The 15,843-nt window shown below is 45.8% G+C and overlaps 1 protein-coding gene across 1 annotated transcript in view; it reads right to left on the bottom strand.

Annotated features, from left to right (window-relative positions):
• The window catches only part of TAPT1 (transmembrane anterior posterior transformation 1), a 66,527-nt gene that overhangs the window by 19,803 nt on the left and 30,881 nt on the right, over positions 1-15,843 (bottom strand). Inside the window, exon 3 of the mRNA XM_069744701.1 lies at positions 5,079-5,197. Within this exon, the coding sequence (XP_069600802.1) occupies positions 5,079-5,197 (119 nt within the window). The remainder of the gene's footprint in view (positions 1-5,078; positions 5,198-15,843) is intronic.

The raw sequence follows: 15,843 nt of genomic DNA, 5'->3' as shown, positions 1-15,843 counted from the left end.
AGAGCCACAGGTCCTGTAAGAAGAAGCTGCATTGTCTCTAGTCTGCAGGACCTGTGGTGACAATGAAGAGATGTCAATGTGCTGTCATGTGATGCACCGGCCCACCCTCTTCATTACCTCACACAGGTCCTTATGCTGTAGCACTCCGCATCCATCACAACCCGGGCATGGGCTGTGCTGTCAGGTATAAGACCAGCGATCTCTCCTGTGGCACCCTGCTCCTGCCGCCTCCTCTTCCACCAGACACTCGATCTCCCCAGCCGCTGCAGGAATCCAGCACTGGGAAAACCATGTGTGTCGCTGTTTAAGTGAAGGAATATTCATTTGCTGCTCCCCGCCCACTGCTCGGCGCTGACAGGTAGGTGGGAAAGCGGCTAATGAATATTCCTTCATTTTAAGCATCGGGTCCACGTGGGTTCCTGCAGCGGTGACATTTTCCTGCCTCCTGCAAGTGCAACGCCCACGTTATATTCGGACCATAAGACGCACCCCACACTTTCCTCCCAAATTTGTAGGAAAAAAGTGCGTCTTATGGTCTGAAAAATATGGTAGATATTGTATTATTTTCCATGGTGTGCCACACTACAGGGGTATTCTCCCCTGGATGCACTTCTGCTCCTGCTGCATGGAGGCGCCATACTCTGACCTGCACTAATACAGAATCATAGGGACTCCACGGTACCGGCTCGTCTATTACTGGAGGTACACAGCTGGAAAATGTCCTACCCTTTAATGTATAGGATTACTATCGCATATGTCCCCAGTGACTACATGTTCAGAGATTTTTTGCCAGTAGTGGCCTTATAAGTAGGACAGCAAGGTTCACCCCAAAGGAGGACAAAAATGCTCTCCTGGCTTTTGATGGGTGACTGAAGCCCCAAGGACATATTTTTGGGGTGAATGTCAGCAACAGTTCAGTGCTCCTTCCCATCTGCATGTTTTCCCCTATATCTCAATGGAGGGGGTGGAGACATAGGGGGAAAAAAAATAAAGTTGAAAGGAAGGTGCACTGAATTGATCAGTCACATGAAGGAAACATTGGGCGCCTGTGCTTGGTGTGAATGGTCATTCTGTGCCCTGCTGGATGCCCTGCACTGTACAGAGCGAGTCTGGTATAATAGTGGCTAGGCTAAGGCTATAATATGAAGTGTTATTACAGCACTGGCGGTAACACGAGCCTTGTCTGTGACCGCCGACACCCAACACCGAAGCACAATGCACGGGAGAGATCGCCCATAATACTCAGGAGGAGAGAATGGCAGAGGCTCAATGGATGGATTAAGACAAAACAGAATAATGTGCTCCAGAAGATACCAGCCGCATACAACCCCCATCATACGCCACGAAGGGAAAGCTCTGGTGCCGTTACTGCTGTCTGTACAGGATATTCAGGGGAACACCGGCTACTGACCTCTGAGAAATGAGGCAACATATTGTGAATGTGGTCCACAGCTCCCGATGCATTAAAGGGAATCTGTCATCACGTCTTTTCCACCTAATTTGAGAGCAGCATGATGTAGGGACAGAGATGTGTCACTTAGTGGGCTGCTAGATGTAGTTTCATCTTCTGCAGATCGATCAGTGCTCTGAATGCTGAGCTCTGTATAGCCCCGCCCCCATCACTGATTGGCTGCTTTCTGTGTACATTGTATGTAGGCAGGAAACTACCAGTGGTGTGGGTGGAGCTATGCAGAGCTCAGCATTCAGAGAACAGACAGATCTGCAGAATGCGGATGACTCATCTCATCACCGCACTTCTCATGATGTTGCCTCATTCGCGCCACCAGGCCTTGCATCTCTTTGTTGCATCGTTTGCATTTTGCACGCATGCCTGCCTTACCGATAGGCGAAGGAGCTTCATTAAAATATTCCCAAACTGGGTCTCTTTTACGGCCTGCTGCCATTATAAGGAAAGAATGTAATAAACCTCAGATCGTACACACAAACAGATCCAGACTTGTCTGTCTGTGGCTATGCTGCAGTATTATGCTCAAAGTTTCACTTTCATTTTCTTGTCTGCTTGCCCTTCCTCCTCCTCCTCACACTTAGATTCACATTCTTCTTGTGTTGTGCAGATCTATTCCACTCCAAACAATCAGAAACATATTGTCTAACTTCTTGGACTTGGCACTGAAGGGGTTGATTCTGTATTCATAGGTTTGTAGAACAATAGGATTAAGGTCTTTTTCTCAACTCTGTTCATGTTGTAACATTTTTGCCGTGAAGAAGAGGCTGGGACCTCTGCGGAGTCATATTCAGTTTTGAGAACTGCGTAAGTAAAGCGAGCGTCTGTGATAATATAGGAGAGAAACTGCCCACTAATCCTACAGAAACCTCTGGAAGAGCATGGCATTGTGAATGTTACACATATACAGCCTTTATTCTACTGAGTTAAACAACTCAGCTTTATCTCATGATGGAAGAACCTTTGGATGGTAAAATATTTTCCTCAAAAAGCAGTTTATTGAAAAAAATCCGATTTAAATCAAAAAAATCCGATTTTTTTGATTTTTTTTTAAAAAACATTGATTTTTATCCACCCTGCTGTTTAGTAACAATCGTATCCCAAATCTACTCCATGCACATCACAAAAGAGTGGCGTCATTTTCGCCACTGTGAAAGGTGCTTCTCACAAAATTAGAATATCATCAAAAAGTTAATTTCAGTTCTTCTGAAAAAAGTGAAACTCATTATATAGTCATTACAGACAGAGCGATCTATTTCAAGTGTTTATTTCTGTTAATGTTCATGATTATGGCTTACGGCCAATGAAACCCCAAAAGTGATTATCTCAGTAAATTAGAATAATTAACAAAAAAACACCAACAAAGGCTTCCTAAGCATTTAAAAAGGTCCCTTAGTCTGTTTCTGTAGCTCCACAATCATGGGGAAGACTGCTGACTTGACAGATGTCCAGAAGGCAGTCACTGACGCACTCCACAAGGAGGGTAAGCCACAAAAGGTCATTGCTAAAGAAGCCGGCTGTTCACAGAGTGCTGTATCCAAGCATATTAATGGGGAGATTCACAAAGAATGGACTGCTGCTGGAGTCATTGCTTCAAGAGCCACCGCAGACAGATGTATACAGGACATGGGCTACAAGTGTCGCATTCCTTGTGTCAGGCCACTCATGGTCAATAGACAAGGCCAGAAGCGTCTTACCTGGGCCAAGGAGAAAAAGGACTGGACTGATGCTCAGTGGGCCAAGGTGTTTTCAGCTGAATGTAAATTTTGCATTTCATTTGGAAATTAAGGTCCCAGAGTCTGGAGGAAGAGAGGAGAGGCCACAATCCAAGCTGCTGGAGGTCTAGTGTGTAGTCTCCACAATCAGTGATGGTTTGGGGAGCCATGTCATCTGCTGGTGTAGGTCCACTGTGTTTTATCAAGACCAAAGTCAGCGCAGCCGTCTACCAAGAAATTTTAGAGCACTTCACGCTTCCCTCTGCGGACTAGCTTTCTGGAGAAGGAAATGTCATTCTCCAGCAGGACTTGGCCCCTGTCCACACTGCCAAAAGTACCAATACCTGGTTTACAAACATCAGTATCACTGTGCTTGATTGGCAGCAAACTCGCCTGACCTTAACCCCATAGAGAATCTATGGAATATTGTCAAGAGGAAAATGAGAGACATTAGACCCAACAATGCAGACGAGCTGAATGCTGCTATCAAAGCAACCTGGGCTTCCATAACCCTTCAGCAGCGCCACAGGCTAATCGCCTCCATGCCACGCCGCATTGATGTAGTAATTGATGCAAAAGTAGCCCCGACCAAGTATTGAGTGCATTTACTGAACATACATTTCAGTAGCCCAACATTTCGGATTTTAAAATCATTTTTCAAGTTTGTGTTATAAAGTATTCTAATTTACTGAGATAATGACTTTTGGGTTTTCATTGGCTGTAAGCCATAAACATCAACATTAACAGAAATAAAACACGTGACATAGATCACTCTGTGTGTAATGACTAATATATGAGCTTCACTTTTTGTATTAAAGAACTGAAATAAATTAACTTTTTCATGATATTCTTATTTTGTGAGAGGCACCTGTGAGTTGTGAAAGATCAAAAGATAGAACCAGTCATAAATGTATCACAGGGTCAATCAGTAAGGTCCAGCGAGTGACTAAAATGATGGCATAAAAGTCGGCCTTTGTCTTTTACTCTGATCCTGCAGGAATAGCGCTCTGCCTCATTGGCTTCCACACGCCTCGAAAGTCTTAGAGGGGGATTTCATCAAGATTGGAGTTTCGTACACCAGCATTGATCCAGGATCTGCCGGAGTAAGATGTGCTATTAAAGGGAACCTGTCAGCAGGATTGTGCACAGTAACCTACACACAATGTCAGGTCGGTGCCGTTATACTGATTACAAGGATATCTTGGTTGACGAAATCTGTCTTGTGGTGGTTGTTTACTCTTTATTTTCAGAGTTAAGTTAATGATATGCCCGTGCTTTTTTTTTTTTTTTTTAGGAACTTACGGATACCATCAAAAAGAATAATTAAATGCACAATATGGACGCACTCGTGGTGCAGATGGGGATTATATATATAAAGGGGAAGGTCAGTGAGGGATCAGTGACCTGTCAGAGGCCATACACATGAATACCTAATCAGAACACCACATGAAAACCCCCTACAGGCCACCCCGAAACATGTGCATATCATTAACTCAAAACAGAAAATAAAGAGTAAACAACAACTACAAGACGGATTTCATCACCAGGTATCATTGTAATCAGTATAACGACACCGACCTGACACTGTCTGTAGGTTACTGTGCACAATCCTGCTGACAGGTTCCCTTTATGTAATTGAAATGAAAAATCATCCTGAAATTTGAAAAAAGTAACTACAATAATCAAGGAAAAGTTTTTTTTTTTATTTTATTTTAGGCTCCCCGGAAAAGTGCGGAACATAATGCTGCTATGTTATACTGAAGCTCCACCGCAAAAAGGTGGCGCATCAGAAGATGTTCCCTTATCGGAAGCTGTAATAACATAATGTGGCATTTACTGAATGGTTAATGATTGAAAATTGTGCTTAACTTAAGAGGCCAAAGCTTTATTACACTTACCCCAACCCACAACAAGGAAGAGTAATGAACCTGACGAAGGCCAGAAGAACTCTCAATGGGAGGAGCGTGAACACGTACAGGAAGGCGTCCAGGCACAGGAAGAACCCGAAGATCATCAGCTGCAAGACAAAGGGAACACGGAGAAGGTCATTCCTCTAATCCGAAGGCAAAATATTATTGTACACACACACACACACACGGTGGTTTGGTGTGACCACCCTTTGCCTTCAAAAAGGCTTCAGTTCTTCTAGGTACATTAGCACAGAAATATTGATGGAACTTGTCAGGGAGGTGGTCCTAATCCATCTTCTCTGTATGAAGCTTGCACAAATTTTTCTGTCGTCATGTAATCCCAGACAAACTGGATGATGTGAGATCAGGGCTCTGGAGGCCATATCATCACTCCCAGGGTTCCATGTTCTTCTTTATGCTGAAGATAGTTCTTAAGGACATTGGATGAATGTTTGGGGTTGTTGTTCTTCTGTAAATACATTTGGAGCCAGATACCTCACTGATGGTATTACATGATGGACAAGTATCTGCCTGTATTTCTCAGCATGGATTACACCAATAACAGGTCTGCGACTAAAAAGCCGTTTGATTATTTTAATCTAATTTCCATGTATTTTGGTGAGCGGAAAACAAGAAAAATATTGAAAAAAAACCTGGATGTCAGGATTTGCCACAAAATGCAAAATTCTCTTCAAATTTAGTATATTTTTCTAAGTTTTTGGTATTTTTTTTTATTTTAGGGTTTTGAAAGTCAAAATTACTATTAATTAATTCACATCAATGCATTGAAGATATACAAGACCATGACTACAAAAAAATCGTCGGACGAATGATGAAAGCATTTCAAGCTTTAGGTTGCCTGATGAGTTTGAAAGTGCATTTCCTCCATTCTCACTTTGACAACGTTCCTGAACATTTGGGAGCTGTGAGTAAAGAGCAAGGTGAACGATTCCACAAGGACATTAAAGAGATGGAAAGAAGATACCAGGGAAGATGGAGCATTACACTGATGGCAGAATACTGTTGGACGCTTCAGAGAGACATTCCAGATGCTACTCACAAGCGTAAATGTACCAAGAGAAGCCTCACAGGGAAGAAGAATCGATTTAGTGTGTGTTAGTGAGCTCATTGCCGTTAAAAAATGATTTTCATGAAACATTTGTAATAAAAAAAAATTATTTTATGAGTCTATTTTCATTTATTTTGAGGTATTGTCTTATTTAACATAGTTACTTAAATTGTCAGGACATCATGCGTGTGTGTATGTGGGGGGGAGTGAGGACATCATACATGTGTGCATGTGGGGGGGGAGTGAGGACATCATACGTGTGTGTATGTGGGGGCAGTGAGGCCATCATACGTGTATGTATGTGGGGGGGAGTGAGGCCATCATGCGTGTGTGTGTGTATGGGGGGGGGGGTGAGGACATCATGCGTGTGTATGTGGGGGGGGGTGAGGACATCATACGTGTGTGTATGTGGGGGGGAGTGAGGACATCATGCGTGTGTGTATGTGGGGGGGGTGAGGACATCATGCGTGTGTGTATGTGGGGGGGGGTGAGGACATCATGCGTGTGTGTATGTGGGGGGGAGTGAGGACATCATACGTGTGTGCATGTGGGGGGAGTGAGGACATCATGCGTGTGTGTATGTGGGGGGGGGGGGGGTGAGGACATCATGCGTGTGTATGTGGGGGGGGTGAGGACATCATGCGTGTGTGTATGTGGGGGGGAGTGAGGACATCATACGTGTGTGCATGTGGGGGGGAGTGAGGACATCATGTGTGTGTATGTGGGGGGGGTGAGGACATCATGCGTGTGTGTATGTGGGGGGGTGAGGACATCATGCGTGTGTGTATGTGGGGGGGGTGAGGACATCATGCGTGTGTGTATGTGGGGGGGAGTGAGGACATCATACGTGTGTGCATGTGGGGGGAGTGAGGACATCATGCGTGTGTGTATGTGGGGGGGGTGAGGACATCATGCGTGTGTGCATGTGGGGGGGAGTGAGGACATCATACGTGTGTGTATGTGGGGGGGAGTGAGGACATCATGCGTGTGTGTATGGGGGGGTGAGGACATCATGCGTGTGTGTATGTGGGGGGAGTGGGGATATCATGCGCGTGTATGTGGGGGGGAGTGGGGACATTATACGTGTGTTTGTGGGGGGGTGAGTGGGGACATTATACGTGTGTGTGTTTGTGGGGGGGAGAATGGGGACATTATACGTGTGTGTTTGTGGGGGGGGGGATTGGGGACATTATAAGTGTGTGCTTGTGGGGGGGGAGTGGGGACATCATACATGTGTGTATGTGTGTGTGTGGGGGGGCCGCGACATCATACATGTGTGTGCTTTTTGATTAGGCATTTGGTAACACTCTGTTGCCATGTTTTCAAACATTTCCAGCAGGAACCCTAGGATCTAGTGACCAATACGTGTCAGTGAGGTGCCCAATCCTGTTGCCAAAAATGTAATATATCCCGAATGCCTGGTGAGTGGCCAAGTACGCCTGGCACTGCGCCACCTTCTGATACACTGCTCTAAATCCATTCACTCCAATATTCAGCAGGACATGGGGCAACTCTTGGCAGCGATCGCCAGGCTTGCAGTCATCACATCTCCTCCTGGCAAGGTGGGACATTTCACTGCCACATTTAGCCGTCTGTCACTGCGATCCCTGCCAAGATCACGGCTTACTAAAATTACAGCTCAGAGGTCGCTGCCCCCCTTGTAGACCACCACTTAGCTGACGAGGGGCGAGCGCGCTTTATATCACGCTTACTCAGGTTTTTTAATTAATTTTACGATTTGTGGTATTTAAGTGGGAAATAAATATCTCAGAGGAGGTAGAACGAGACAACAGGAACAGAATATTCCCCGAGGACAAAGGTCGTCTGATTAAAAAGAAGAGAAATTTGACATTACAGGAGGGGTCTCCGCAGAATCTGGGAATCAAAGGAGAAGTGAGTGACCGGGAGGTAACGTTATATCCATGGATGCTGAGTGTTAACACCGAAGACAACGGCAGAAGGCGAATGTTCTGTATGTGCAGGATAACACCAGAGGTTACAGTCTACTGTCGCCTGGGGACCCCTACTGCAAGAGCCGACATATGTCCCCAATCCAGAGGTCCTGATGGTACCATTCTTTATATTAGATAGGGGTGGATCTAACCCACCTGGGTCATATACTACACTGGCATGAATCAAAACACAGAAAAAGGTCAACACCCCGTATAGACTCAAAAATTGTGGCCCCCTAAACTATTGCTGTGGTCCTCAATGGGTAGATGTTGTATTTGAAGGGTTGTTTACCCATCTGGGGGGACAATAGATTTTTTAAGGGGGTTGTCCCCTTAACCCCTTTATGACAGGGGGTATTTACGTTTTTTGCTCCCCTTCTTTCTAGAGCAGTAACCTTTTTATTTTTTGGTCAAAATGTCCATGCTTGCTTTTGTGGGACAAGTGGTACTTTTGAGAGCGGTGAAATTACAAAAAAACAAAAGGGCAAATCCACAGTTTTTTTTTTTTTACCATGTTCAGTAAAACTGACCTGCCATTATAATTCTCCAGGCCATTAGGAGTTCATAGACACCAAACATGTCTAGGTTCTTTTTTATTTATGGTATGTGGTGGAAAAAAAATAAATAATTCAAACTTCAGTAGTAAAAAAAAAGAAAAAGAAAGAAAGGTTCAGATTTCCAAGACCTGTATTGTCTCCATTTTTCGTGATCTGGGGCTGGGTGAGAGCTTACTTTTTTGCACGCCGAGCTGGCATTTTGAATTTTTTTCTCATTACGCCATTTACAGATATGGTGAATTTTTTTTTTTATATTGACAGTGCGGGCAATTCTAAACACGGCGATACCAAATGTGTATATTTGATTTTTATTGTAATGGAGCAAAAGATGGGAGAACTGAACTTTTATATTTTTCATTTTTTTTTACTTTATGCATGCTTTGATAGTCTCCATGGGAGACTTGAAACTGCAGTAGTCTCTGCTACACACAGGCAATGATTAGATCGCCTGTGTGTAGCAGAAATGCTCACTTGCCATGCGTGCAGACCACCGGGCGGCGCTCATTGCAATCCAGCAATGACAACCATAGAGGTCTGCTATCGGTCTCTGGTTGTCATGCAGGCCAATCGGTGACAGGGTCACCAATGGGTGGTATTTCCGACGTGCTTCCAGTAAGCGCAAACTAAATGCCTAACAGGTTAACAGCCACGGGTGGATGGCAATTCCACCCATGGCTGTTAGAGGCACATGTCAGCTGTTCAAAACAGCTGACATGTGCTGGGAAAGATGTGGGCTCAGTGCCGGAGCCCACATTAAAGGTAGGGACTCTGACGTAGGCGTATTATTACGCCCTACGCAGGAAAGGGGTTAAACTAAATGTTCGGCCCCATAAAATAAACCTAAACTCACCACCTGTGCTGGTTCTGTTCCAGCGGTGTTGGCACTTGCGGTCTCAGGTCTGTGAAGCAGTGGGATGACAGGTGATGCCCAGCGCCCAAACAGTGCTCATGTCACTATGCCCGAATCCTGTCGAAGAGAAAATCCGAGATCCGCTGCAGCCCAGACTACCACTGCATATTCGGTTCGTATGAAAGCGGAGACATCACGTGTCATTCCACCGCATCACAGCCCCAGGACAGCTAGTGCCAACACCGCTGGAAAAACTCCCGCACAGGTGGTGAGTATAGCTTTATTTTAATTGGGGCAAACATTTAATTTAAGAAGGGGTTGTCCTGGTAGTGGACAGCCCTTTTAATTTAAAAAAACAAATAAAAAAATCATCAAGATCAGATACTGCCCCCAGCCGCCCACACGGGCAGGCAGGTCTTTGAAACCATGTCCAGAGTGCTAGACCGCTGCTTAGAAGATCCCATGGCTGCTGTTTTTTTTCACAAGGTTAGAGAAGGCTGGGTTTTCATGAAGCTGGGAAATCTGCATCACCGAACGATGATACTGAACAAGACATAACCCTAACAGGCTAATTAAGGTCTGAAACCTTGGTCAAAGTTATCTGAGCACACAAATCTCCAAGGGTGCCCAAACTTTTGCATCAGCCCATTTTCCCTTTTATAATTTTTAAAATGTGAGCGATGAAAATATTTATTTTTTTGCCTAAAATACAAAGGAAACATGTCATCTTTATCTCTAGGCCTTGTAGAGATCATTTCATCTGCAACTTGCTTAACTGTTGACAATAACAGTAATTTTGAGCAGGGGTGTCCAAACTTTTACATGCCACTGTGCATCACACTGTCATGCTCAGGTCAGGAGAGGTGCTGGGCCAGTCTGCACACTGCGAGGCGATCCTTGCATGAGAAATACGTCCGTGTCTTCCCCTTATTATAGAGCGTGCTGTGGTGAGTAAAAGGAGCGCGGGATCAGTAGGGATTATCTACACTCCCAGCGCTAATTACAAAGCAGGTCTTCAGCAAGATCCATGCTGCCAAGAGGCCGTTCAGTGACAGCCCAGAGACCGCTCAGCGACAGCCCAGAGACCGCTCAGCGACAGCCCAGAGACCGCTCAGTGACAGCCCAGAGGAAGCAGATGTGCAGACAGGTCTCTGAGCTCCCACCACATATATGGCGTTTCACCAAGTAACGTTACACGGAGGAGCGTCGGCCTCACCGTTCCCATATATCTCAAGTCACCTGGGCCCCTCCAGGTCTATGACACAACAGGGATAGAAGGAAAAATAAATAAAAATCATGATGGAGGCATCATGGCCAACGGAGCAGTGACCCGCATAAGACCGACTGCGAGTGAGAAGCCAAGTAATGGCCTCCATCCAGGGCGACTGACACCGAGGGTAAAGTCTAATGATGAGCGTCTCTGCCGAAACCCAAATTCAGCCTCATCGCTCAACTTTTGCTAGGAATCTGAACTTGGTCAATGCGAATTGAATGTAGATTATTGTGAGTTTTATTTTGTTTGTTTTTTACTAATTGCAGCTGGGGACAGGTTTTCTGAAACCAGAAAACCCCTTTAGGATACGTGCACATGACGTTATAAAGATGCCGCTGTCGTTCCTGCGGTGGCTATGCTGATGGTGGCTTTCGCTCTACAGGGTGATCAGGTCTTTTTTTTTTTTTAGTCGCTTCAGGGTTTCCAAATCCTACAAAAGAAGTGAGACAAGATGGATCGTGTGCACATCAATGGGATTTTGACATTTAGGTGCGTTAGGTTCACTTTTTGCAGCGCTTTTTCAGGTGGACTTGAGGAATAGCCTTAAAGTTCCTATTTAAGGACAGCAAACCAAGGTCTTGAAAACAGGTATTTATGCAGAAAAGATGTTGGAAAGTTCTATAAACTTTTCAGCGTACAAAGGACAAGCTTTATTTGCCCTTTCCAGAATGTCCCTTTAATTCTTGGTTTCTGACAGCTTTTCACATGTCTTGGAGGTTAACGAGTCCATGAAGCACTGGACTGACATTATATAGATTCTCGGACGGTCAGATCTTAGCCCGGAGCTCGCAAGATCACACCTCACCATGTAATGTTAGCTCGGTGGCACGGGATTATAGTTTTATGGTGTTGGACCTGGCACAAAAGCGTCAGAGGACAGGAACTAATGTTCTATCCAGGGAGGAAAATCCGTCCCAAGGGCTTTCTGCTTCTGACATGTTTTACAGAAGAACAGCCACCGACTGAGGTAACATCCTAGACCAGTACGTAAGCTTAGTACACAGCATATGGCGGCCTGTCTACAGAGTACACAGCTATAGACGGGCTGGGGACGGCTCGGATACACCAGGATGGTTATTTACGCCACAATCATCTGTCTCTGGGAGTCGGAGCCTGCAGATACGCGTCCATGTGCGGCTCTGAGATAACGCTGCTGACTCCGGAGCAGACCCTTCCCTCTGGGCTGCCGGTGACGCCGTCATCTCTGTGGTGACAGTGTCAGCTGCAGGATGTCACTACTACACGGCACATTACAGAAACATCAGGGAACGTATTGCTCCCGACAAACGTGAATGTAAAAATCGCAGGCGAATACTTTGTGCCTGACAGCCCTGGCATCGTGTCCTGAGAAGCCGAGACAGAACAAGAAACCGGCCACAATGGCGATGGACAACTGGAAAAAATTAATTCTCCAGAGTATAAGAGTGTTCTAGAACACAGAGTCTCCATCACTGAAATTCGTTTTTTTTTCCTCTCCAGTCTCATTGTCCCCCCCACCCCCATTTTGTGCAATATCAGGCCCCTTGCACCTCCCTATACCGATGTACACAATTCAGCCCCCCCACCCCTCACAGTGTACAAAATACGGTCCCTGGCACACACCCAGTGTACAACATCCAGGTCCCCTTCACCACTTCCCCGGTTTACCACATAAGGCCCCTCAACACCCCCCTCCCTCCTTGGGTGTACAACATCCGGCCCCACGCCCTTCCGGTGCATAACTATCAGCCCCATTGCCTCTCGGTGTACAACATCAGGTCCCATTGCCCCACCAGTGTACAACATCAGGTCCCATTCCTCACTGATGTACCACATCCGGTCTCATCCCCCTCTGGTGTATAACATCCATCCTCTCGCCCCTTGGTGTATAACATCCGGCCCCCCACCATGCCATCTGCCTTTACTACCATGTGACAGAACGGCTGGTGGTGCAGAGCTCCCCGATACCAGTGCAATCCTGTAATAGGAGCCACCGATGCAACAAGTCAGGACATGACATCTCTTACCTACTAAATCTTCCCCCACCACCTGTGTTGATATTACAGAGAAGTGGAAGGAACCACAGCAACTCAGCCAAGTGGAGACCCCGTAACGTTATAGTGGGGTCACCGAGCGCTGCGGAGCAGAGGGCAGAAGAGTCACCAATACTCGACTGACTATAATTACATAGTCCAGACCTCCTATGGTATTAACATCAGCGCAGACACTGCACCCCTTCTGGAAGCTTCATGGCCAAGCAGCTGCATGCAGCCTGACATCACCAAGCACAATGCTGAGCGCCGGAAGGAGTTGTGTAAAGCCGCCACCACTGGAGCAGTGGAAGTGTTCTTGTACAATGACATCTCATGCATCTCTATATGTAGCCAAGTTTAAACTACAAGTCTGCAGTCTCTGTGCGCACTGCACGCTGTGAAGATTATCCAGTGTTGGCAGCAGGTGGTCATGTGACTGCAAGTATATGATATGCATACTCCCAGGCACATGCCAACTAGACGTGTCTGGCCTCACTAAATTCACTTGCATTAAGTGAGGTCACGCCGCACATCTAGTCGGAATGTGGCTGGGAGTATGCACATTGTATGTTTGTCTTCACATATCCGCCAGCTCCCGGCGAATCCTCAGAGCACGATGTGAGGATTCACATGAGTGACTGCAGATTTGCAGTTTAAGACCGGACAACCCCTTTAATGCTCCAGCATAGCCAACCATTTTGGACAATTGTAGCTTTTAGCTTTGGCAGGACAGTTTGGGGAAGGGCCCTTTTCTGTTCCTCACGACTGCCCAGCGCCAAGTACCATAAACACATGGCTGGGCGAGTTTGGTGGGAAGAACCTGACCTGAGGCACAAAACTCAGATCTCTACCCTAACAAACACAACTAGAGCAGATTGTGGCCTGGCCTCTCCTCCAACATCAGTGTCTGGCCTCACAAATACTCAATGACTGGGCGAAAAGTCCCACAGACGCTTCCAAAATCCTGTAGAAAACCTTCCCAGAAGAGTGGAAGCCATTATACCTGGTAAGGCGGACCCAACCCCTAGGGATTTAGAATAGGATTGTATTTAGGCTCCTCTAGGTGTAGTGTGGAGCGGGAAGAAACTTTTCTCCATATAATGTATATAAGTGGTTGGTGGTTGTCACGGATCCCTCCTCCGTGGTGTAACTAATTCATCACGTGTCCGCTCTCACATGTGACTTGGGGTTGTGCCTGCAAGGGTTAATCTATCTCCCCTCTCTCAGTCCAGCATTCAACCTCTGTCCTATGCTGTAATGGGAGTATAAATCACACACTGACCCAGGCTACACACCCGCTCATACATGCTGCCACCACTCACCGAACACACGGGCGATGAGTCCCGGACTATTAATACCAATAATGTCTATCACTCATTAGGCTCACACACCTTGGGCCATGGATTTTTTTAGTACATTCAAGGTTCAACTTGTTAAAGTTTTATACCTTAATAACAAAAGGGTAGGTGCTTACAATAAGAAAAAGGTATAAAAATATGATAAAAAGACATACAACTTATGCAAAACAGTATAAAAATAAAGAGGAGAAACTTACAGAAATTATCTAACTGGTAGTTGCTTTCTGCTCCCTGAGGGTAGGACGAATATAGATTGGATCACACCAGCTCGGCTGCCCCCATTATGTCAACACAATTCTCTGGATACAGGTCTAATTTATAACTTGTTCGGGTTTATAGACCGGCCCCTCAGGTTAATATCATAATTGCTGGCTGTTTGGGCCACAGCCGTGCTACTAATGAATATACGTACGCTACTCACCTGGTAGCAGTGTTTTTTCAGGAGCCATGACAGCACAACGAGACAACGAGAGAGGGGATCCGCCCTTCAGGGACAGGAAACCTCAGACATAAAAGGGCGGCACCTCACTCACCCGCCAGTTGGTTTACAGAGTATGAAAGGACCTTCTAGGTTAGTAGCACATAAACAATATTAATATATGGTACAATTCACCCAGTGAATAAACTTAGGAATTTTCTAAAGGAAGTGTTGAACCCATAAACAAAGAGGGTAGGGAATATAAGGGTGCTGTCATGGCTCCTGAAAAAACACTGCTACCAGGTGAGTAGCGTACGTATTTATTCAGTCGCCATGACAGCACAACGAGAGACTTTCAGAGAAGTGAAAAGGTGACTAGGGAGGGATAATAGCTTCCAGCACCCTTCTCCCAAACGTGAGGTCGGAGGAGCCACCTAGATCTAATCTATAGTGTCTAAGAAAGGTGGATGGAGAAGACCATGTGGCCGCCTTACAGATGTCCTCAATCGATACTTCTGCTCTCTCAGCCCAGGATGTGGCTACCGCACGAGTGGAGTGAGCCTTTATACCTTCTGGAATCTCCACGCCACCTGCGGTATAAGCAAGAGATATCGCCTCCCTAATCCATCTGGCTAGGGTATTTTTTGATACTCTAAGTCCCTTCCTAACCCCCTGGTAGGATAAAAATAATGCGTGGTCTTTTTTCCAGGTGTCTGTTACTGAAATGTATTTAAGAAGGCACCTACGTACGTCCAAACAATGAAATCTCTGCTCCTTATTGTTAGAGGGATTAGGACAAAATGAAGGTAGGATCACCTCCTGGGATCTATGAAATTTTGAGGCAACCTTTGGAAGATAAAGAGGGTCAGGCCTCATCACCACTCTATCTTCCAAAAATTGCATATATGGACGTTGCCTGGATAATGCCTGAAGATCACTAACCCTTCTTGCCGATGTAAGAGCAACTAAGAGGGCTGTTTTGACCGACAGGATCTTGATCGGGACAGAGTCAATAGGCTCGAACGGAGCTTGTGTTAGAGCTGAGAGCACAAGATTTAGGTCCCATGGAACTATTCTCTGTTTAACAACCGGCCTGGATCTGGTGACCGCTTTGAAAAACCTTGTTATCCAGTGATTACTGGCTATGTTGGAATTATATAGTGCCCCTAGAGCTGAAACCTGAACTCTAAGGGTGCTGGTGGCTAAGCCTAACTCTAGGCCCTTCTGTAAAAATTCTAGGATCTGAGCAATATCAGGTTTTTGA

The sequence above is a fragment of the Ranitomeya imitator genome, chromosome 1 (genome assembly GCF_032444005.1).
Source record: "Ranitomeya imitator isolate aRanImi1 chromosome 1, aRanImi1.pri, whole genome shotgun sequence".
Taxonomy (NCBI): Eukaryota; Metazoa; Chordata; class Amphibia; order Anura; family Dendrobatidae; genus Ranitomeya; species Ranitomeya imitator.
Note: the sequence above shows the minus strand (reverse complement) of the source record. Positions and strands in the feature narration are given on the sequence as shown.